The sequence below is a fragment of the Siphateles boraxobius genome, unplaced genomic scaffold (genome assembly GCF_051911475.1).
Source record: "Siphateles boraxobius isolate OS27281-9 unplaced genomic scaffold, OSU_SipBor_1 68, whole genome shotgun sequence".
NCBI lineage: Eukaryota > Metazoa > Chordata > Actinopteri > Cypriniformes > Leuciscidae > Siphateles > Siphateles boraxobius.
Window position 1 is genome coordinate 11,388,552 of NW_027509195.1, and position 25,623 is coordinate 11,414,174.

Here is a 25,623-nt window from a genome sequence, read left to right on the forward strand (position 1 = left end):
GTAATAATTATGTGTATTTTGATAAAACGCAATGAACACGTTATCTTGCTTTCTGAGGTGTATACCTTCTGTTTGGGAACTCAGTCGTGTAAGACAGTTTTGGGAGGTTATTAAACTGAACTAGGGCTGGGACTGTTACCGCATTACCGCAATACCGCGGTCACGTGACTCTAACCGCGTGTCTGAGCTCGTTACCGTCATCACCGCAAAAAAAAAACCCCATTGGCCTGCACATTTGTGCATGTTGTGTCTAATTATATGGATTCATAGATTCTAATGACATGGATTATGTATAATGGCATTGTGTCTTACATGGATTCAAGGTTTTCTAAACTAAACTTATTATCAATAGATGGAGCAAATCCGATCTTTCACAAGTTGGGGAGCTCAATGTTCCTGACACATAATAACATTCCATTCGTATTAGAGATGCGCGAATGATCTATTATTTCATCCGCAATCGCATCACAAAACTCATCATCCATCCACCATCATCCACACCAACGTTTATGACCAATTTTCAAAACCGCACCCGCCCACCATCCGCTGATTATTTTAAGGTCTATGGGCGCCGCGAGGCTAGAAAGATCTTCGCTATTCTAGAATGGAGACTGATCTAATGCAGCAAAGATGCTAAAGTCCCTAGTAGCCTATGTTGTATCCCTAGAATTCCGATCGGCGCACAGGCACAAAAATAAATAAATAAATAGCCTAAATAAAACACACATCGGCAAACCTGACCTTACCTGACTGTAGCCTCAAATTTTATCATTTCGTTTTGAATTTAGTTTAAAAGTAGACACTTCAAGCTTTCTATTTGTTTTTAATGTCTGTCATGCAAGTAGCCCATATTAAGGCGGGGGTTATTTAAAGCGGTTTACCGCTATACCGTGGGAATTTCTTGCTTTTCAACCACGGTTAGAAAAAATCCATACCGCCCCAGCCCTATACCGAACCACTTTTCTTAGGCATTTCAGAATGACCAAATCAGCATTTCAGATGCTGTGCAACTAGTTCAGTCTTCTGGTTGGTCTAGTTATGCCATCCCATCGCAATGTCACATGTCTTTTTTGATGCGCACCGAGGAATTTATTCGGTAAATGTGTTTCCATCGTAGTTTAGTGAGTGCGTACATTTTTTTTATGTGCATTTTTAGAATTTAAGTGCATTTTGGCATTTCCATCCATGGTTTTTTATGCAATATCCCAAAATGCTCTTAAAAATAGGTGGATGGAAACATAGCTATTGTCTTAGATGTTTATCCTGAAAAAAAACCCAAAATGGATTGAGATAACTATTGACTTACAATGTAAAATTATTGTGGATAGTATAGCTCAGGTTATGTGATTTGAGAAGAATTTGATGATGAATGTTTGTTCATGTTGAGATTATTTGTTTTCAAAAGAATTTTATGACAATTGTTTGTTCATATCGAGACTGCTCAGATTCATATGCATGCATAAGAATGATCTGCATAAGAGAACTCGTCACGAGTTTTACATCATCAATCCGTGACACATTCTGTGACTGTGAGCTGCATTTGCATGTGGGATAGAAATGGTGGCTAGCAAACAAAAACAATCTCTAGCCTTGATTTTCATCATGGCTTCTCTTGAAAAAAAAAAAAAAAAATAGAAAGACTATGTGTGCGGAGCAAATGTGGGTTTGTTGTTCTGCACTCCTATTAGTTTTTGATATGACTGTTGTCGTTGGAGAAGCCACACTACAGGACTGTGCGCCAAATCTACTGACACTGCCAGATTTTCATCTGAGTTCAAATTTTATCGCTGTAGTCATTAATCGGCTGTCTGTGAAAATGTCAAAATGACGATCAAATACTTCAGATTTTGGCCTGATCAAAGGATTCTTTTAGGATTCACAAAATTTGCAATTTTGTCATATTCAGAGATCAAATTTATGATGTTTTAAGTGAGAATTGAAGCTTGTTGTGGCAGAAGAGGTGTAATATTTGTTTGTGGGTTAGATGATTAATTGTTAGATCACAGATATTTCCCTTTTAGTGTATATTACAGCTGCTTCCTTGTGATTATTAATGAAATACAACCACAAAACCTGCTAAACTCTGTGAAGTCTCACCAACATGCAGTAAGGGAAGAGCGGATGCATTGTGGCTTTTCAAGACTCTAAATTTTTTCTCTCTCCATCATCTCTCTGGTATTCCTGTGTGAGCCAAAGACTCTAATTCCCTCTGAAAATGAAACTTATATGCCAGGGACACTGGTGTCATTTGTATTTTCCGACACATACAGCCAGCACTGCTGTAACCACATTAGCGGCATGTTATTTGTGTAAACAGTATGCATTTTAAAACGTGATGTTGCTTTAAAAAAATAAAATTACAGTGAGAGTTTAGATGGTGCTGCTGCTTTGTCTGGATTCATAAGTGATTTCAGCATCCGGTGACATGCATTAACATTTGTAACAGGATTTTAATGCTGACTTTGCAAGTTTGCATATTGCTTCTTATAGTTGGAAGTCTATGTAATGATTTTAACATCATTGTGAAAGCTGGTTTTACTTATAACAGCCTTTTGAACCATAATGTGAACCATGTGAATCTAAACATAAGGTTGATTTTGTGTTGTTATTTTGTAAAATGTGTCAAGTCAAATGTATAGTGCTTCTTTCAATACACATTGTTTCAAAGCAGCTTTACAGAAAATCATGATGTTAATGCTTATAATATCGTAATATCTCCATGCCTTATTGACGCATTTAAAAGATTAGAGCTGTCAGTGATATAGTTTACATTTTGAGACAATACAAGAAATCAAGCAGTTGAGATATCGCAAGCAGATGCTAAATGAAGTTGTGCTGCTTAGTGTTTTTGTGGAAACTGTGATACTCTTTGATGAATAGAAAGTTATGATAGTACACGTTTCATTCTCAGCATTACAAAGGGCATAATGGAGGTGTTTCAAGTTAGTAATTGGTCTTTACGTTGACCTTTGACATTTTATTAATAACTTCACTTTTTTGTGACCAACAGGAAAAGAAGCCCATCAGCAACCAGGGATCCAAACCAAAAATACGACCAAAGGGAGGAAAAGGCGGAGCGTTCGCAGTATGCCCCAGGGGAGGGCGGCATGCCACGATCACCGTCTGACTACGGGGCCGGAGACCGCCAGTGGCGGGGAGGCTACGGTCACTCCTACGAGGACGCAGAGGTAGCGCGAGGGGCTTACCGTGCTCGACGGGGCGGCTGGCACTCTCAGGAAGAGTACCCTCCCGAACCCGGCTTCCTGCCTGATGGCCCGCCCCTCAGCGAACACGAGCTACAGCGCCAGCGGCAGGAGGAGTACCAGAACCGCTACCGCAGCGACCCCAATCTGGCCCGATACCCAGTCAAACCACAACCTTACGAGGAGCAGATGCGCATGCATGCCGAGGTCTCACGTTTCAGACACGAACGCCGCCACAGCGATGTCTCCCTGGCGTACACTGAGATGGAGGAGCCCCTTGGGCCCCTGCGAGGTCCCCACTACTCACCGGGTCCCGGACAAACCCACTGGAGGTCCAACCACAGTCCCCCCAATGTGGACTCCCTTCACAGGCAGCAGCTGCTGGATCCCGCCTCGGCCGTGCGGAAGAGTAAACGAGAGAAGATGGACAGCATGCTGCGGAATGACTCACTCAGTTCCGACCAATCAGAGTCCGTCAGGCCACCGCCGCCCAAACCTCACAAGACCAAGAGGGGCGGAAAAATGAGGCAGGTGTCGCTGAGCAGCTCCGAGGAGGAATTGGCCACAACACCCGAGTACACCAGCTGTGAGGACGTGGAGATCGAGAGTGAGTCTGTGAGCGAGAAAGGTAATGCCGCTGTTTATAAATTTTATATATTTATAAATATTAACTACCATTCAAAAGTTTGGGGTTCGTAAGATTTTTTTAAGGTTTTTAAAATAAGTCTCTTATGCTTACCAAGGCTCAATTTATTTGATTAAAAATACAGTAAAAGCAGTAATATTTTAAAATATACAATTTAAAATAGCTGTTTTATATTTTAATATATTTTGAAATTTAATTTAATTTATTTATGTAGTGACAAATCTAAATTTTCAGCATAATTACTCCAGTCTTCAGTGTCACATGATCCTTAGGAAATCATTCTGATATGCTGATTTGCTACTCAAGAAACATTTTTTATTATTTTCATATTGTCATATTTTTGTGGAAACTGTGATAATTTTTTTTTCAGGATACTTTGATTAATAGAAAGTTCAAAATAAAGCATTATTTTAAAATTTAAATATTTTGTAACATTTTAAATGTCTTTACTGTCTTTAATGCATCCTTTCTGAATACAATTATTCATTAAAAAAAATCTTACCACAAACTTTTGAACTAGTGAATGTTTATGCAATGACGATATAATGCCAATTGATTAAAGCTGTTGCTAACATTAGAGTTTTATTTACATGAAAATAATTAAATTAAGAATACTTTTAGAATGATATTTAATATGCTGATAACCTTTGATTGATGCTGATGTTTCACAGTGTGTGTATGTAAATGGCCAGTGTGTGTGTTTGTGTGTGTGGTCAGGGAGTATGAGGAGAGATGTGTGTATTTCTTTCAAGAGGAGTCATTGTGTCCGTCAGTGTTGGAGAAGCTTCAGTCAAACTACAGTCAAATTACTAAAAAATAGTTAGCTACAACAGAAGCTACGATAAAAAAAGTAGTTCACTGCAATGAAGTCAAAAACATAATGCTGAAAAGCAGTGCTTATCTAAATATTTAGCTATAAAAAATACATAAAAAGGACATGAATCAGTGAACTTCATTTTGAACTGGCTCATTTACATGAACTGTCCACAGGAACCAATTTACTGGGATAGCTAAATTGGATACCCACACAATTCAGGAAAAAGTTTTTGATTATTTCCTTAAATAATCGTTAGTTAGTTAGTCTCCAACACTGATGTCCATTTACAGTTTGTATGACTTATGTGTATTGCTTTCTATCTCTGTGTATTTGTAAGTGTGTATTGTTTTCTCTCTGCTGTCCTCTAGTTACAGATATTGCTGTGTCTTGGTTCCTTCAGATCAGGTGTAATGGATTATGTTACATAACAGAGGAATAGAGTGGAAAAGAAAGAGTCAGAGATAAGGAAAGAAAGAAAATAAGAGCAAATGAGAAAAAGAGAAGAGATTATTGTGTAGTTTCATAAATATTAATATTAGAAGTGCACTTATTTATCCACTTTAGAAGTTTTACGCCTAAAGAAATTAGTATGCTTGAGAAATTAAGCCAAAAAAATACTATAATGCAAAACAAGGGTATATTATTTCAGTTGAATTGTGAAGTATTTATACATTCCAACAGTATGTTGTACTGCACTTAATGTATGCTGATTTAAATGAATGAATGCATTGTGATAATGAGAAAATGTGCTTAGGTGTCCAAAAAAGAATGTCAAATGCACACACTCCTTTTTCCAACAGTAAAGTAAACAAATCAAGTGCAACTTTGTTCTGGGTTACGATTTTGGGTTAGTTGTGGGCGAGAATACATTGTGACAAGATTGGTGTCAAAAAATTTACCCGAAAAGGTGGACGAGTTGAGAGAAATGTTGATTACAAATGTATTTTAGTACTGAAATGTAAATTATTATTCTCAGTTTTGTATTATTATGCATATTAAAGTATTAAGTTATTAGCTTAGCAACATGTCCTGCTAATTTATTATAATTAATTATTCCCATTAATTACTCTCATGCACTTTATTTACTGCGTAGACAACAAACAGGAAGGTTTTTGAGTTATGTGGCAGGACGGAGAATTGCAGTAAGAACAACTCATTCCGAGCCACTTATATAAGCATCCTTGGGACAAAACCCAGCGTACAGTTGTACATTATTGATGTTCCGCTCTTCCAGGTTTCACAGCCACACTTCTAACCAGAGGAGTGGAGTAACGTTCTCTCTGAAGGTCAGGTGGGTTTTAGGGAGGAGGGGAGAGCACATCAGGCCAGATAAGACTGCCTTTCCCGTCAGCTTTATCGCACATGAGAGCCGAGCTCAGTGGAGATACTCCACATGGATAGTAGCGTTTCTGCATGATTACAAATCGACAATCGGCAATTCTACCTGATTTCATCATTGTGTTATTGGTTCAGCTGGTTTATATACAAACATTTTCTTCACTATAAAGGGAAATTTACCCAAAGATGAAAATTCTTCATTTAAGTCATCACTCTCAAGATGTTCCAAACCTGTATGAATTTCTTTCTTCTGCTTAACACAGAACAAGATATTTTGAAGAAATTTGGTAACCAGACAGTTGACGGAACTCATTGACTTCCATAGTATACTATGGAGTATCTTCTTTTAAATATGTTCTTTTGTGTTCAGTAGAAGAATGAAACTCATACAGGTTTGGAACAACTTGAGGGTGGGTAAATGATGCCAGAATTTTCATTTTTGGGTGAACTATCCCTTTAAGGTGTGTGCATTTTTAAAAAATCTTAAAAAAAAAATTTCTATCCCAGTTAAAATGTGCTAGTTCAGACTTAGATATATTTAATATAGACTTAGATATAATTAGATATATTTTCCAGAAAAGTGTAAACACTGGTGCTTTCAAAACATTGTTCTCTTTTGTTTGATCAGCCCGGCATAGAAACAGTGGCTCAGCCAATGGTGTGAGTTAAGGGCATGGCTACCTGTTTGTTTGACCAATAGCAGATAGGCTGAATGTAATTTGCTATTTTGTTATGTGATGCTAGTGGAGCAGAAATTGGTATGAAACAAAATCAGAGATGGTCACTCTTATTATTGGGAGATATGAGGGTCCGTGTCTCTACCATTGGAGAAAGCATAACCGCTAATTTGGATCACGTGTGCCTTGAAAACCAGTCAGATTACAGCCTTGACGACATTGAGTTTCTTTCAAAGTTGTGCGACAGTCAATCACTGTTTGCGGATACTATAGAAATGAATGAGAAGTGTTGTAAACTGAATCCTACCTGTCGCGCAATTGTCAGTGACTTCTCTTATAAAACACCATTTTTTTGGGGTGTAAACTCAAAAATAGATCAATCCAAATGAATGTCTAAGGGCAAAAATGTTGAAGATAAGCCGATAGGCTGGCAATTCATTAAATAAGCTGTTTTCCCACAAAAGCAGTTTTTTCATCGTAGTGAAGCCTCTCCATTGACATCCACAACATCTTTTTTTTAATTTAATAATAAATATAATAAAATGTATATATTTAACCACTAGTAGCATCTGTTACACAAAAATACAATGTTTGAGAGACTCAAGAAGAAGTGACAACATGTAGAATGCAACATGACGTTTCTGAATGGTTAGTTGATGAATTTATGTTACTGATGTGGAGTTAACTATCTTCAAGTCTTTGATTAGCATGTTCTGTCATGATAATCTATAAAATCGCTGCCTACCGAGTGACATGCTATTGCATTTGGGTTATGTACTGTATTGCATGTGAAAAGACGGATGCGACAGCTTAAGCAAACTCCCAAATGTGTTCTACTACAACAAATCTTCCTCTTCGTGACTGCGTGTTCCCAGGGGGCGGGGCTTATGAACAATTTCGGGTTAGTAGGGTAAGATATCTACAACCGGACTCTCATACACGGACGTTGTCCTCCGTGAAGTGCTTAGCGCACAAAAAAGTGCCCCTCTTCTCTTCGTATAGCCCAAATCCAACTCTTTTTTCAACATTTCGTCGCAAGGAAAGCTGTGAAATGATAAAAAGGGTTGTTTCTTTTTTGAGTTGAAACATAAAAAAGGTGCGCAACAAGACTGACCGCTTTTAGTCCCTGCATTTGTTCTCCGAATGCTACTGCTAGCACTTTCACCGGAAAAGAGTTTACCCGACGTCCGGTCTCGGCAGCCATTTTTGTGAAATAGGCCTAATAGTGGTTAGTGATGTTTGTTAGTGACTTACCCGGGAGGAATGTCATGTAGTCCCTACCAGCCGTTTGTTGTAGTCCCTAAAAAACGCAAAAATGTCTTTTTAAATTTCTTTAAAAGCAAATATCTTCCTTTGCTTTGAAATTTGAGCGTTGTAACTTTGCAGATGATGTGTATGCTCACACAGCAACATTACATACTAACTAAAGTTATTAAAATTAAATCATAATCAACCACCCCTTTAAATGACTAATACATATTCAGACACACCACTCAGTTGATGTACTGCATTTTGCATACTATATAATAGGGACGTACTGCATTTTCATACTATATAATAGGGACGTAGTCATATTAAGACACAGGGAGAGCAGGGATTGGAAAGTGTCACTGTCACAACCTAATAATAGCTAACACAAAGCATATTAAACTGGATAGGAAAGTATTTTAACATTGAAAAACATTACACAAAGCTAATGCATTAAACACAATATCCAAAACTAGCCATGAACTGGTTGTCATTTTTGTTTGAGCAGCAGACATTTTGTTTATTTCAGGCTTCCTGTTCTGAATGCAGGTTTTGACGTTATTTGTTTTGCCGTCTGACTGTCTGAAGATCAGATGTAATGAGGTGAAAGCAGGTTACCATGGCATCCGCTTGGCTGCAGGCCTGTTTTCGGATCTGGATAAGCTGCTTGGATTCGCTCTGCATTCAGACCTGCTCTTAGACCAGTCAAGAAGACTACGTACGATTCCGGGAAAATTATGTAATGAACAAAAAAAACCTACAGTGATCAGAAAACGTTTGAGGCGGAGCTTATCCAGATGACATAGAGCTGTACGATTCTGGATAAATTTAGAACCGAGATTTTTTTGTTTGTTTAATATTAAGATCCGATTCCCCACAACCCGGAATAGACAACTAAACAAAATAACATGTAATTTACTACGGGCTCGGACAAAATGTTAATTGCTGCAGGCTTTTTAAAATATTTAATTTATTTGAATTAATTATATTAACATCAATTTAAATGAATGATTCAATGGCTCACTAAAAGACTTGACATGTTCACTTGTTGGATGAATCAACGTTTTTGGACAAATCTCTTTGAGTGAATGATTCAATGACGAAAGATTGATTTTTTTTTTGGAATTGTCAACTATAAACTTTTACTCCTGTACTTCTGTGATCATTTGAACTATTGTATCACATAAATATGAATACGGTGTCATGGAAAAGACTGTTTATGAAGCTGTTTCATACCTAAACGTGACAACTGCTCTCTCTGGCTCAGCGGTAGCACCAAAGCAGATTTATGTTTCGTGTGATCGTACTTGTCAAAGGTTTAATAGACTGCCAAATCATTGTCAGTTAGGAATAAGGTCGTGTGGGAATTTGTATGGATATTGCGATCTTTTAAAGATTAATCGTGCAGCTCTAAAATGACCCATTCCAGATATAATTACATTCAGCTATAAGCATATTACTCATTTCTTCTGCTATTCAAACGGTCTGTACCCTGTATCTCTGTAGAAATGTTATGGGTATGTGCTAAAGCTTTGTAAAAACATTGACGTGCAGCGGGAGACCCTCATGTGATTTAGTGTAGTGGTCTCTTTTTTTGTTCTCCTCTTTATCGATCAGCAGATGTGCAGACAGAACAGGAGAAAAGGTTTGAAACTCTCTCGTGTCCACAGGGTTATATTCATGTTTCAGTACTGTATGTGTTCTTAGAAGACACTTAGTAGGCCTAAGTGGTAATTATAGAGTGATGTGAGTGTCTAAACATAGCAATATCCCAGTTAGAATTTTTTTGTTCTAAAAATGTTCTGAGAACATTACCATGCAGTGTTCTAATAATGTTTTCAGCGGGTAGTTTTATTTTGGTTCCCAGAATGTTCTCCTAAAAGCTAGGATAACATTCTCTAAAAACACTCTAAATATGTTTAATGCTAACATTGCTAGAACATTATTCGCTAATGTTCTTATAACATTTTCAGCAGGGTAGTTTTCTTTTTGTTCCCAGAATGTTCTCTTAAACAAAAAAAATGCTTAGCTATAACATTGTTAAAACATACAATTTTATTAATCTCAGAACTAAAACATCAGAATCTAACAGGTTTATAAATGGCATCCACATGAATTATTAGAAGTTCTGCATACAGTAAATGCCCAACATTAAATGAAGAAATCAGTAAAGTCCAATGTGCAATCATGCGTCTTGACTGCAGTGTTTGCTCAGAGCGCTGATCATCAAGTCTTTTCTTGTCTTGGTTCTTGCAGAAGAATAAAACAGTCATCTGTATTAATATGTGTTCTATACTGTTCTCTCTTCTAGTTGTCCAGCTGCTCTCCCAGTTAGCAGCATTGAACTCTTCTCTGTGTGCATGGTAGAGTTTTTCCTCATAGCCTATAAAAGAAGATCATGCAACAGTGTAAACAGAAAGAATACAAATACATACATATTAAGATCACAAGCAATATTGACATTGAAAACTTTCAAAATTAGCTAGCCTAATTAGTAATCAGAAATTATGTAAAGACTAATTTATTGAAAGTATAAATATGATACCTTATGAGTATCTTTTTTGTTTCTGTAATTTAAAACATATACTTAATCCATTATATACATGTTAATAACACAACTAGAGGCTAAATTATGTGAACAAACGTTGATGTTGGCTTGAGAAGCCTGAACCTCGAACCAGGACTGGAACTCAGGTCGCCGTGAGCACAGCTCCAGCATGTCACAGCGCTGCCCACGAGGCTATTGCTCTGACTTAACAGCGGTTATATTGTCTATGGATCGTTACATTTCTTACAGATTTCTGCTTATTTTAAATCAGATACAGATAAAGTAGCAAATAACTATTTCTAGAGTTAATTAATCATACCTGTAAGTGCAGCGTCTCTTTGCTATTAGTGAAGCTGTACGTTTTAGTTACTTCAAAAGCAGAAAGAAATACATGCTAAGCTAGTTATTTTAAAGCTAGTTATTTTAGTCAATAAAGTTTTAAATATGGATATTTTTCTTACACAAACGCATCGCTTCGCTTTAGTGCTGGGCGGTTTGACCAAAAATTTATATCACGTTTTTTTCAAAATTATGCCGGTTTTCCGGTTTATGACGGGTTTTTTTTTCATGCATAATCAGGTGTTCAAAGCATTTTATACTGGTTGAGAGAGGAATTACTGCAGTAAATTGACGGTCTATTAGGATGGTCTATTTTACTGTCATTAGTGAATATTGTAGAATAGAATAGCGCCCAGTATAACCTAAAATTGTTATTTCTTAATGTTCTAATAACGTTCTTGTAACCAGGAAATAACGTTAATACAACGTTTATATAACGGGAGAATTGAACGTTCTTATAATGTTTTGAATAAAGTTCTTATAATAACCAAGAAATAACGTTAATACAACGTCTAAAAAACTGGACGTTTTGAATGTTCCTATAACATTCAGAAATAACGTTTTTATAACTTAATGGGAACGTTATGAAAACGTTCTTATAACCTAAAATTGTTAGCTGGGGAAGAGGAGAGATTCGCGATTGCACTGAACACGTTTTAAGTGCAGGATTCTCTGAGCGAGTCCAGAGAAAATAGACGTATTCTAACATGAGCAGCGTGTATCTGAGAACGCGGCACATTATATTCCGCGCGCGAGCAGAGAGATTCGCGTTCGCGCATTATATTAAAGTACTTTCGCGCTACAATAATGCGCTCTCGACATTTGACAGGAAAATAACGCCATAGTTCTGCAGCATCTATCTTCCCTGTAACGTAACACCAGAGTACTGCTGTTTACCCTCGCCTCGCAGTCGCTGCTTAGAAGTGCAACATTGTAAAGGGTCCGTCTGAAACAGTGTCGCGTGGCGTGATGTCGTTCCGAACGTTGTGTAATTAAATACATTGGTATGGCAGTATATTAAAAATTAATATCATAACAAAAATATACATCGGTTTTCGGTATGAACCGGTATACCGCCCAGCACTACTTCGCTTCAAAAGGCCTTTATAACCCCGCCAGAGCCGTGTGGATTACATTAATCATGGATGGATGCACTTTTATAGACTTAAAACAGAAACAGCCATTCACTGCCATTATAAAGCTCGGAAGAGCCAGGACATTTTTTAATATAACTCCGATTGTATTCTTCTGAAAGAACAATGTCATATGCACCAAGGATGACTTGAGGGTGAGTTAATCATGGGCTAATTCTCATTTTTGGATGTCTTTTGGATGAGATCATTTATGGTCTGTGTTAGGTGCTTTTAGCACTAAAGCTCTACGAGTTAAGAGTTGAACATTTGTGTCTCAGAAATCAGAAAAATAATAATAATAATATTTAGTTTAAATAGGTTAACAATATGTTGGCTTTCTTAAACCAACATAATTATTTCCTAACATTTGAACAAGATTACTATAATCTGTATTATAATATAAAGGTAATTCTATGAAGATTTACAACAAGTTACAAAACCACCTACCAGTTACAAGGCTCTTTAGCTCCCATATCCATTCACCTCTGCAGGTTTATGTTTGCCAGATTGTGTCCTTTACATTGACTATCAGCCCCAGAGTAATTACCTGAAATATTTTAAAACATGGTCTGTCAACGTACAACGATATTACAAGCACATACAATATTTGCTAGAAACACAATAGACTGAAAACGTTTTAGACTGAATGCTTTTTCCAATTTTCCCATTACCTCTTTATGAATTACTGAAATATTATTAACTTTTACTTTCAAAAGACATTAAGATTAACACTTTTAAGTTGCAAAAATAGAGTATTCATATACACAGAACACAATATTATAGTAGGCTACCTTTGTTGTAAATGAAGACTTTTTTGCGTCATCGGTTTTATATTCATCTTCAAACAGGCAGTTTGGAGTCTGGATTAAAACAAATCTAGCTGTTATTCAAAAGTAACATATACTCAGATTTAATGCGACTGTCATACAATTCTAAGAAAGTAAAATCTAACACTGAAAGACATTGATATATCAAGGATAAGAGAAAGCTATATGTAAACTGAAAAATACACACACAAAAAAAACTTACAATTGTGAAAGAGCTCTTCCGTTGACCAGGAGTTCTGTTGTTTGGCAATTTGTCAATTTAGACAACGGGCATTTTGCGCCGATTTCTTCAACAAAAACGTTACTTTCTTTGCGCTGTTTGTCGATTTCAAATGTTCTTACGTCATGAGAAAATCACGCTGTGATTGGTAGTTTTAAACGTCGATCCACAGTGTCGAATCAGCTTCTCGTCTCTTGTGTAAACACATTTCGCGCAACAGTTCAAACAGTTCAGAGTAATATCCTCAAAACACTTTACAAATGCTGTTTTGATAATGTTCCTCTTTTGCTATGGAACATTATGCCAATATTTTAAAGGTTAAAATAATTCTACAATCAGTTACCTAAACAGCTTCCCTAAAATATACTTAAAATGTTATGAGCTTTTGTTACTCATCATATTATGAGATTTTGTCATCTCAGGCCAATAATGTCCTCAAATAATTTGATGAATGTTGCTTTGATAATGTTCCTCCTTTGTTATTGTGCTAATGATTTATAAAAGATAACAACATCCCTAAAAAAATCCTCGAAATGTTTCATGCAAAATGTTAAAAAGTAAATTGAAAGGAATATTTTATTAAAAACATTTTTATCATCTCAGGACTAAATAATATCCTCAAAACATTGCACGAACGTTGATTTGATAATGTTCCTCTGTTATTATGGAACATTGTACCAATGTTTTATTGAGAACATTGTATAATCTGTTATCTCAACAACTTTCCCAAAACATCCTCAAAATGTTACAGTTATAATGTTCTTGCTTTGTTAACACATCACATTATAAGAACGTTTTATAAAAAAAATATTTGTCATCTCAGGCCTCAATGATATCCTCAAAAACATTTTACGAACATTAATTTGATAATGTTTCTCTTCTGTTCTTATGGGACATTGTGTCAATGTTTTATAAAAGATCATTCTACAAACTTTTACCTCAACAACATCCTGAAAATGTTACATATAAAATGTTCTTTCTTTGTTAACACGTCACATCACAAGAACGTTTTATAAAAAACACTCCGTCATCTCAGGCCTCAATGATATCCTCAAAACATTTTGCGAACGTTGATATGATAATGTTCCTCTCCTATTATTATGGAACATTGTCTTATCTGTTATCTCAACAACATTCCCAAAACATCCTCAAAATGTTACAGTTATAATGTTCTTGCTTTGTTAACACGTCACATAACAAGAACATTTTATAAAAACACTCCGTCATCTCAGGCCTCAATGATATCCTCAAAACATTTTGCGAAAGTTGATATGATAATGTTCCTCCTCTGTTATTATGGAACATTGTACCAATGTTTTATTGAGAACATTGTATAATCTGTTCCCTATCGGTCAGTCACTACAACGTAGGTCATGACTGACCAATAGGAATCTCGCTAGAGAGGCCAATCTACTTCGAGTGAAACTAAAACAAGCCAATACACATTGGCGTGCAATCATTTGCATCAGCTGCGCGCCCTCGTTAGCGCGGGTATAAACGAGCGGCTGGTGCGATTGCACACTAGCTTTTTGCTTCGGAGCCAAACACTTCGATGCCTCTGCTTCAGTTGAAGTCTGCTATTACAAGCCTCTCTGAACCTCTCCTTCAGCGGTGCGGGCGTGACAACACGACAGCGCGTGCAGTCTCTCTCTCTCTCTCTCTCTCTCTCTCTTTCTTTCTTGTTTTTGTTTTAAACTGAGCAAAAAGAAAGAGCTGTTTTAACAGCTGGTAAGGTGCGCTTCGAGCGCTCAAAAGCTGTTATATCAGCTGGTAAGGTGCGCCTCAGAGCGCTCAAAGGCTGTTGTAACGGCTGGTAAGACCTCCAACGAGAGATTCTGCGCACAGACGGGTGCACATTCCCGTCTGTGATCGCTGTGACTGTTCCCCTGTGTGTTTCAGCACCAGTGAGAGTAGTTCCTAAAAGAGCTTACACAGATAGTTTGCGTCTTTTTCAAGATGACGTTCTATATGTGTGTTTCTGGATGTGGTCGTTACCTGGGGTCGCGGGATGGTCACGATCGCTGCCTCGTGTGTCTGGGCCTCGAACACGCACAGGCAGCGTTCGTGGATGAGTCATGTACCCATTGTGGGAAGATGACCATCTCGGAGCTGAGGTCGAGACTCACGTACCCGCAAAGGGGCGGAGTCCCCGTGCCTCTACCTCGTTCCAACCCCCCTTCGCGGGTTGCTTCGGGCAGTGACACGGGTGACCTGAGGATTACAGTGAGCGCACTTCCTTCGGGGAACCAACCCTCTAGGAACCCTCACTCCTCTCATGCTCCGCAACCAGTTGAGCTGCCAACGGAACGTTCTGGACCATCCTCGAGATGTGTACCGGTCGTTTCGTTCGGCACTCCCTGCTACGACCAGATGTCGATCGCTGCATCGGAGGGTGGGTCAGACCTCTCCGCGGACGATGGCTCGAAGCCGCTGCCTCCTTCAGGTGTGCCAGCGGTGCCCGAGTCGGACCCGGAGATGATGGCCATGCTTTCCCGGGCCGCCAACAGGTCCGGGCTCGTGTGGAACCCTCCACCGTGTCCCGAGCCCTCGAGGTTGGATGATTGGTATCTCGGGGTGGCGCGCGCTGGTTCTCAGCAACCCACCCCAGTGCCTTTCTTCCCGGAGGTGCATGAGGAGCTCACAGGGACGTGGACGGCACCTTTTACTGCCAGAAACCGTCTCGGTGGCTCCTCCTCCCTCACCACCCTTGATGGCGGGGCAGGTAAGGGATACACGCGTATCCCGCCAGTGGAACGGGCCGTTGCTATGCAACTGTGCCCTAACTCCACTTGGCGTGGAGAACCATGTCTTCCTTCCCGGGCTTGTAAGTACTCGTCGGACCTGACCGGCAAGGCTTACAAGGCCTGTGGGGAAGCTGCCTCTGCCATGCACGCCATGGCGTTGTTCCAGGTTCATCAGGCCAAGGCACTGAAGGACTTGCACGAGGGTGGTCATGATCCACTAGTTCTCCAAGAACTTCGTGCCGCAACTGACCTCGCGCTACGTGCGACGAAGGTCACTGCGCGGTCAGTGGGTCATGCGATGTCCACACTGGTGGTCCAGGAACGCCACCTCTGGCTGTGTCTGGCTGACATGCGGGAGACCGACAAGATCAGGTTCCTTAACTCCCCCGTGTCCCAGACCGGCCTCTTCGGCGACGCGGTCGAGAACTTCGCCCAGCAGTTCTCGGCTGTACAGAAGCAGACTGAGGCCATTAGACACATCCTGCCGCGGCGGTCAGCTGCTGCCTCCACCCCACCGTCCGCGGCTCCTCGGTCTGCTCGTCGCCGTGGGCGTCCGCCTGCGTCTTTGGTCCCGCTTGTACGGTCTATGCGAGCCTGGTTAGCGCTCCCCAGTCCGTCTCGCTGCCTCATTCGAACCATCAGGCTCGGCTATGCGATTCAGTTCGCCTGGCGTCCCCCCAAGTTTTGGGCCATCCACTCCACTACAGTGAGAGCAGCCGATGCCCATGTCTTGCGTGCGGAGATCGCAGTCCTACTGGCGAAGGATGCGATAGAGCCGGTCCCTCCAGCCGATATGAGGTCAGGACACTACAGTCCCTACTTCATTGTACCCAAGAAAGGTGGTGGGTTACGACCGATCTTGGATCTGCGTGTTCTGAATCGGAGCCTCCACAAGCTACCGTTCAAAATGCTCACGCAGAAATGCATTTTCGAATGCATCCGTCCCCAAGATTGGTTTGCAGCGATCGACCTGAAGGATGCGTACTTTCATGTCTCGATTCTTCCTCGACACAGGCCATTTCTGCGCTTTGCATTCGAGGGTCGAGCATATCAGTACAAGGTCCTACCCTTCGGGCTGACCCCCCCGTGTCTTCACGAAAGTCACGGAGGGGGCCCTTGTTCCCATGAGAGAACAGGGCGTTCGCATCCTCAACTATCTCGACGACTGGCTCAAACTAGCACACTCTCGAGATCAGCTATGCGAACACAGGGACCTAGTGCTCAGGCACCTCAGCCAGTTGGGTCTTCAGGTCAACTGGGAAAAGAGCAAACTCTCTCCTGTGCAGAGGAGCTCTTATCTCGGTATGGAGTTGGATTCGGTCGCTCAGACAGCGCGCCTCACAGAGCAGCGTGCTCAGTCGGTGCTGAACTGCTTGAACACGTTCAAAGGCAGGACGGCGGTCCCACTGAAATTCTTTCAGAGGCTCCTGGGGCATATGGCAGCAGCAGCAGCGGTAACGGCCGAGTCCCGAGATGGGCGTGGCATCACGCCACTCACCGGGTGGCAATCACACCGGCGTGCCGCCAGACCTTCAGCCCGTTGTCAGACCTCTTGTTCCTGCGGGCAGGAGTCCCCTTGGAACAGGTGTCCAGGCATGCTGTGGTATTCACAGATACCTCTGCCACTTGCTGGGGTGCCACGTACAACGGGCATACAGTGTCAGGGGTGTGGACGGACCCCCAACTGCATTGGCACATCAATTGCCTCGAGTTGCTAGCAGTACATCTCGCTCTGAGCCGCTTGAAAAGGCCGCTACAGGGCAGGGACGTGCTGGTCCGTACGGACAACACGGCGACCGTGGCGTACATCAACCGACAAGGTGGTCTACGCTCCCGTCGCATGTCGCAACTCACCCGCCATCTCCTCCTCTGGAGTCAGAAGCATCTGAGGTCGCTTCGAGCCACGTATGTCCCCGGCGTGCTCAACCGTGTGGCCGACGAGCTATCACGAGCTGTGCTTCCGGGAGAATGGCGACTCCACCCCTAGGCGGTTCAGCTGATCTGGAGAGAGTTCGGGGAGGCTCAGGTACACCTGTTTGCCTCCTCAGAGACCTCCCACTGCCAGCTGTTTTACTCCCTGACCGTGTGAACACTCGGCACGGACACACTGGCACACAGCTGGCCCCGGGGCCAGGCAAATATGCGTTTCCCCCAGTGAGCCTACTTGCGCAGACACTGAGCAAAGTCAGGGAGGACGAGGAGCAGGTCCTTCTGGTGGCTCCCTATTGGCCCACCCGGACCTGGTTCCCAGAACTCATACTCCTCGTGACAATCCATCCCTGGCCCATTCCTCTGAGGAAGGATCTTCTGACTCAGAGACAGGGCACCCTATGGCACCCACGTCCAGACCTCTGGAAACTCCATGTCTGGTCCCTAGACGGGACGTGGAGGTTTTAGATGACTTACCCCCTGAGGTACTTAACACCATCACTTCAGCACGGGCGCCGTCCACGAGACGTGTTTACGCCCTGAAGTGGAACCTGTTCGTCGAGTGGTGTTCTTCTCGCCGAGAAGACCCCCGAAGATGTTCGATAGGTTCTGTGCTTTCCTTCTTGCAGCAGGGGTTGGAGCGTAGACTGTCTCCCTCCACCCTCAAAGTACATGCTGCCGCTATTTCAGCTTATCACGACCACATAGCAAATGGCAAAACATGGCAAAACAGTTGGAAAGCACGACCTGGTTGTCAGGTTTCTTAGGGGGGCGAGACGATTAAATCCTCCTCGACCCCCCTCCATACCCTCTTGGGATCTTTCCCTGGTGCTTCGAGCACTTCAGGAGGTTCCCTTTGAGCCTCTGCAGTCAGTAGACCTAAAGCTTCTTTCCATGAAGACTTTGCTGCTGGTTGCACTGGCCTCGGTCAAGAGGGTAGGAGACCTGCACGCATTTTCGGTCGACGAATCGGGCCTAGAATTCGGGCCGGGTGACAGCCACGTGGTACTAAGACCCCGGCCTGGTTATGTGCCCAAGGTTCCTACCACTCCCTTCAAAGACCAGGTAGTGAAGCTGAAAGCCCTGCCTTTAGAGGAGGCAGACCCAGCCCTGGCTTTGCTCTGTCCCGTTCCTGTCGAGTCCTCCAAACCCCTCGGCCCGGACTTGGCGGAGCGTCCGGCGCCAGGCCCTTATCCACTGAATCCTTGAGAACCGGATCTGGGCTGGGTTCCATATGTGTGACCCTACGGGATCCCATATGTGTATATTTCCACGGCTGCTCCTATCGGAAGCCCGTGTCTTTCCCTTGGGCTAAGTCACCCATTATTTCATATGCAGTACAGCCTTCGGGCTAGTCCATATGTATTTCCACATAACTCTTTGAAGAAGTGGCTTCTGCAGCGTTCCTTCCTAAACAGAAGGGCACGCTTCCCAGTGTTATCCAATATCTCACTGTATGGGTTATCACGGAACAACAGTGTCAGACTCACTCTGTGTAAGCCTCCTCCTATCGTCCTTCCAGGCAAGAAGGTGTAGAGGCTTGCACGGGGGCGCTGGATGGGGTGCAGCAGCTGTGGCGCTTTGGTAGGGATTCCTATTGGTCAGTCATGACCTACGTTGTAGTGACTGACCGATAGGGAACGTCTCGGTTACATATGGTAACCCTCGTTCCCTGAGGGAGGGAACGGAGACGTAGGTCCCGTCGCCACATCCGCTGCCACCCGCCGGGGCTGCCAGCTTTCTCAGGCTTGGCTCCTCAGCAAAAAACTAGTGTGCAATCGCACCTGCCGCTCATTTATACCCGCGCTAATGAGGGCGCGCAGCTGATGCAAATGATTGCACGCCAATGTGTATTGGCTTGTTTTAGTTTCACTCAAAGTAGATTGGCCTCTCTAGCGAGATTCCGATTGGTCAGTCATGACCTACGTCTCCGTTCCCTCCCTCAGGGAACGAGGGTTACCATATGTAACCGAGACGTTATCTCAACAACATTCCCAAAACATCCTCAAAATGTTACAGTTAAAACGTTATATCTTAGTTTACATTTAACCTTATAGGAACATTATTTGAAATGATAAAACATCCTTAAAACATTGTTAGAACATTACATTCAAATGTTTTCTTTAAAACATTAACCAAACTTGTAGGGAATGTTAGCCAAAGTTCTGAGAACGTTCCCTGCTAGCTGGGATATCACCATCAGCTTGTTTCATCAATATATCACCCATCATTGTTTATATTTACAGGGCTCAACAATAAGGATGGCTTGTTCGCTAGATGAGGTTTTGTTGAGATTGCAAGAATTGCTGATAGTGTTAGCAACAGTGAAAATAGACTGAAAATTACAAATCAATCAGTAATGATTTGGTGTTTACACCATGATTTTCAGCAAAAGTTTTTTTAAATTGAATTTACATTTTTTAATTTTTTATGTAATTATTTTAATAGCAGTCCAAAATAACTAACCAGATCAATCACTGTTTTGGTAGTATAGCGAAATAGCTCTATGAAATATTAATAACCAATCATAACTTATTATTGATTATGAATATTTGGGTCGGTTAATCAGATTAACTTTATGTAGCTGCATTAACATTACAACCAATTACTCAGTTCATTCTGTGAACCCTCAATATTGGTTATTAATTCATTAATAGAAATGTACATTTCCGGGGCATGGAAAATGTTTTTCTTACCAAGTACTACTAAGAGCAAGTATTCAAGATCGATATGATTATTGACTTCCAGATATGAGCTTGCGACACGGACAACTTTACGTTAATTTGAACAAGACTTTATTAACTAGACTAAACATTTAAACTACTCTAACATACACATACATACATGCATACAGTTTACCAAGGGAAAGAGAGCTGAAGAAGAAAACAGGAAAGCAAGAAGTTATAGCATTGTTTGAAATTCAGCAAATCAACAGCCTTGAGCAAACCATCAGTTTAGTTATAACACGTCCTTTAAAAGATGTAAGGATACTTAATGTATCAGATAATAATGAGACTAAGTTTGATACTTGCATGTCTCGCTCATTTGAATTAAACTGTCCTGATATAATTTGTTGAGGCTCCAGTTGATCTTTGCTGATGTTGTTTTGATGAGAGAGAACCGGTTGAAGTCAGAGGATCTTTGGTGAATGGAAAGACAAGGCTGCAGCCTGGCAAAAGCTTGGGGGTCCTTAGAAAACTTCTAATTTTCACATCAGGACTTGTCAGGAAGGACCAAGAGAAAGTCAACAGGGGCTCAGAGAGCCAAGAGCGTCCAGAGAGTCCAAAAGCCAAGAGAGAGAGAAAGAGACTGATCTTGATCAGTGATTTTTAAAAGGGTGAAGATGTCACACCCTCTGGGGGTATGTGAGCCATTCCGAAGTTGTCCCTTTGGAGGGAGATTTTATGACTCTTTGTGTTCAGACAGCACATTTGAATCTGTAATTTCATTGGGTGTTTAAGAGAAAGAATCTTCAAGATTCGTATATGCGTCACAAAGTTAACAAAATGTAATGTAAATTAACAAATGGGGAACAGAGATTGGAATTTACAGAGGCCAAATATGGTTCACATATTTGTATGCAAAGTCTAAAACATTAACCCATTAGAGTTTACAAGAAAACAAAGGCCAAAACAACATCCGAAGGAAAATCATGAGATGTGAAAATTAGATACATGTTTATACATTTCTCAAGTGTTTATATATATAGAATATATAGGATTAACAGGGTTTATTTCTCTTTCTCAGCAGAATTAAGTGAGTGTTACATCTCTCAGGAATTCCCTTTTAGAGGTCGTAAAAATCCTTATCTATGTAACAGGACCCCGAGTTCTGCCAGTGGTGTTAGCTTCATTGGGATGTTAGTTTCGGGGGAAGTTACACTGATCTTTGTTGGGAGAGTGAGTTTGCCGGACTATTCATTAGATAAAATGAAGAATTTGTGTGTGTGATTGGTCCAGACACTACAGTAGAAATTATGGCAAATGATTTACTAGTAGTTTTAGTAGAGTAGAGTGCATGTCTCTCTGAAAATCGGAGTAAAACGGGCCATTTCATACATTTTTCAGAATAACAGCGTAATTTGATTAAAAAGTTGATTGGAGAGGGGAAAACATATAAAGAAGTGCAGAAAATGATAGGCTGCTCGGCTAAAATGATATCAAATGGCAACCAAAACCAGAAAGACGGGGAAGAAAACGGAAAACGACTCAGCCAATGATCAGCTCCAGGGTGATCAATGAAGATCTAAAGTTACCTGTGAGTACTGTAACAATTAGAAAACTAAAGTAAAGCCTTCTAATTATGTGAGGCCAAGCTATTGGCAAGAAGCCCCATTGTTGAAAAAACGACATGTGCTGAAGAGGGTACAATTTGCCAAAGAACACATTGACTGGACTAAAGAGAAATGGCGCAATATTTTGTTGACTGATGAAAGCAAGATTGTCATTTTTGGGTCTAGGGGCCGCAGACAGTTTGTCAGACGACCCCCAAACACTGAATTCGAGCCACAGTACACTGTGATTACAGTGAAACATGGTGGCACAAGCATCATGATATAAGGATGTTTCTCATACTATGGTGTTGGGCCTATTTATCGCATACCACGGATTATGGATCAGTTTGAGTACTTCAAAATACTTAAAGAGGTCATGTTGCCTTATGCCGAAGAGGAAATGCCCATGTTTCAACAAGACAAGGACCCCCAAACACACCAGTAAGCGAGCAGCATCTTGGTTCCAGACCAACAAGATTAACATTATGGAGTGGCCAGCCCAATCCCCGGACCTTAATCCAATAGAAAACTTGTGAGGTGACATCAAAAATGCTGTTTTTGAGGCAAAACCAAGAAAATTGTGGTATGTAGTGCAATCGTCCTGGGCTGGCATACCTGTTCACAGGTGCCAGAAGTTAGTCGACTCCATGCAACAATGTGAAGCAGTTCTCAGAAACCGTGGTTATACAACTAAATATTAGTTCAGTGATTCACAAGAAAGCTAAATCTTCAAGCGTTTTTCAGTTTATTCAGTACATGTTTGATTTTGTAAAGAAAAATGCACTCACTGCTATTTTTTTGAACACCCTAATATTCCTTTTTCTTCACTTTCTATAAAGTAATAGCACATTTGATAAATTTTTCTTCATGTTTTTATTTCGAATAGAATGTGCAGTGTTCACAATGCATGTACGTGTATTGAGATAAAAGTTATTATAAGGATTTTGAGATTTACTCACTTTTTTTAATCACACCGCTATTACTTTGAACACAACTGTGTATACTGCCAATAAAGCTCATTTGAAATTGAAAAAAATTAGGAGATAGGTGTGTGTTTGGATGTGTGTTTTTATGTATGTGGGTGTGAATAATTTATAATATTTTAGTAATGTTTTTTAATATCTTGAAATAATTTTACAAATAAAATGTATATACATAATAATACATATTTTAAAATATATATTTTTTAAGTATTTAAACATTTTTAATCTTTTACTATTATTTTTGTAGATAACGTTACAAACGAATAATATTTACATAGTAAATAAAACATGTGAAAATTGTGTGTTGAAATCAGAAATGTTAATATACCAAATTTAAAATCATAATAATTTTTTTTTTTTTCTGTATTGGTTGGCATAATTCTTTTAGTGAATCGGGTAAACATGCAGCACGAGCAAATGAACAACATGATTCATTCTCCATGAATCCTCCCTTTTTCTATATCATGCCAAGAGAACCAATCAGACCACATCTTCAGTTGTCCTGTTCAAAACCTTCACGGAGACAAATATCAATATCAATATTCATTTTATGATTGCACGCCATGTCGCTCTCTTCAGTCCGTCTCTCTCTCTCTGTTCTCCTGTCTCCTTCACTCGTAGTAAAAACAGCATCAATAATTAATGATCCAATTAATAGTTTACACTGGGTTTTTATTGAGTTGTCAGAGTGATGGAGAGCCGTGCACTAGCGGCCTGGGAGCTGTGCTCAGGCCTGAATCAGCACTTCCGCCTTCTGCCGAGAACGTGAGAGTGAGAGAGAAATAGACCCCGGAACGCAGCCGCTAATACCACTGCATTCACGCTTTTACTACCAACACACACACAGAGAGAGCGTGAGAGAGGACACAGCAGTGCTCCAGAAGGATAGCATGATTTGGAACACAGATAAGTGGCGAGTGTGAATGTCCACTGAAATAATTGTTGCTACTGTTATTGTTTTGTCCCAGGTAATTTGGGGCATTTTTTGTCATTGAGATGATTGGAAAAACATGGCGTAATTTACCTAAATTCATCTTAAATGTAGTAAAGATGAGGTAATCGTGAAAGCAAAAGTGCCCACAATCGCTCCCCGGGGACGCCGTAGCAATGGCTACCCAATGCTCTGGGTGTGTGTGTTCATGTTTTACAGTGTGTTTGGTTTCCATCTATCAAGTTTTCAAATTAAATTTGATCAAATAAAATTAAATAAATAAAAAAAGATTTGTTTTCCACTATTCCAGATTATTTTTCCCTTTTGTTCCTAATGTTCTTAAAGGGTTAGTTCACCCAAAAATGAAAATTATGTCATTAATGACTCACCCTCATGTCGCTCCAAGCCCGTAAGACCTCCGTTCATCTTCGGAACACAGTTTAAGATATTTTAGATTCAGTCCGAGAGTTTTTTGTCCATCCATTGAAAATCTATGTACGGTATACAGTCCTTGTCCAGAAAGGCAATAAAGACATCATCAAAGTAGTCCACGTGACCTCAGTGGGTTAGTTAGAATTTTTTGAAGCATCGAAAATACATTTTGTTCCAAAAGTAACAAAAACGACGACTTTGACAACGCGGATTGACAACAGAACTGGAAGAGAATACAATGCTGAATAAAGTCATCGTTTTTGTTATTTTTGGAACAAAATGTATTTTCGATGCTTCAAAAAAGTCTTATGGGCTTGGAGCGACATGAGGGTGAGTCATTAATGACATAATTTTCATTTTTGGGTGAACTAACCCTTTAAGGATATTCATGGCATGCATAATTCTATTTTTTTTTATAGAATTGACTTCTATATGACTTTCTGGAGGATAATAACATTGCATTCAGTGGGTTTCTGCGAGTACTTCAGGAAGAGCTTTAGGCTGCTTCTTAAACTACCCCTTTATTCTTTTGTTCATTAATTCTCATATGTCTGCAGTTCTCTGTCATTACCACTGGCGCTAGTGTTTTGGAGTTTAATGTAATGAGTCCCATATGTAGATCAGTGTCTATTGTTTAAGCTGCTGTATGATTGGTTGCTCTGTTCATTTGATGTTTAAGACACATGTACACATCCTAGGCTTAAGCACAGAGCAGATACAATACTATGGTGCTACTGTATTATATCTGATGTTGTCGTATGAATATTGCATGCTATTTGATAATGCCATATTTACTGAAGTAAAACTAAATCTATTCAAATCATTTTGTTGTTCAAATCATACTGATATCATTTCAGTCATGACAACTCTCCTCGGAGTAGTTTGAAACACAAGATGTATCTCTAATGTAAATGCTAAACCACGATAAAACTTGCTGCTGCTACAGAGCAAGTACGAAGACTTGCTCCATAAGACACAAAGTGACATTGAAAGTGCTGCTGCAAATAGAGACCCCGTAGCAGATCTAGACAGGTGGTGCTGGGGAGGAGGAGGGCTAAGGTGGGCGCAGTCTAATCCTGCCTGGCCGGACTGAAATATATATGGCTAGCCTGATAGAGACAAGTGGCCGATATGCTGCTGAACCGGTCACGAGACAGCCAATCAGTGGCACGTTAGAGTTTCATGACTAAACTAGGTATACATTTTATTATATTTAGATGTCATATTTATTATGCTATGTTTAATCAAGCCATATCTGATGTAATATTCAGATTATATCACATTTGATTTGATCTAGTCATATGTTATATGTAAAGGCATCACAGCTGATGGTTT

The 25,623-nt window shown here is 40.5% G+C and overlaps 1 protein-coding gene and 1 long non-coding RNA gene across 27 annotated transcripts in view; one reads left to right on the top strand and one right to left on the bottom strand.

The window, feature by feature from the left end:
• Positions 1-25,623, top strand: part of rims2a (regulating synaptic membrane exocytosis 2a) — a 217,818-nt gene that overhangs the window by 81,952 nt on the left and 110,243 nt on the right. For all 26 annotated transcript variants that reach the window (XM_077214769.1, XM_077214756.1, XM_077214753.1 and 23 more), the window contains one exon: positions 3,011-3,831. In XM_077214769.1, coding sequence (XP_077070884.1) covers positions 3,011-3,831 — 821 coding nt within the window. The remainder of the gene's footprint in view (positions 1-3,010; positions 3,832-25,623) is intronic.
• Positions 10,209-12,858, bottom strand: LOC143722952 (uncharacterized). The gene is made up of 3 exons (XR_013197015.1): positions 12,741-12,858; positions 12,397-12,496; positions 10,209-10,312 (listed from the first exon to the last, which is right to left on the bottom strand). It is a non-coding gene; the product is annotated as an uncharacterized LOC143722952 (long non-coding RNA).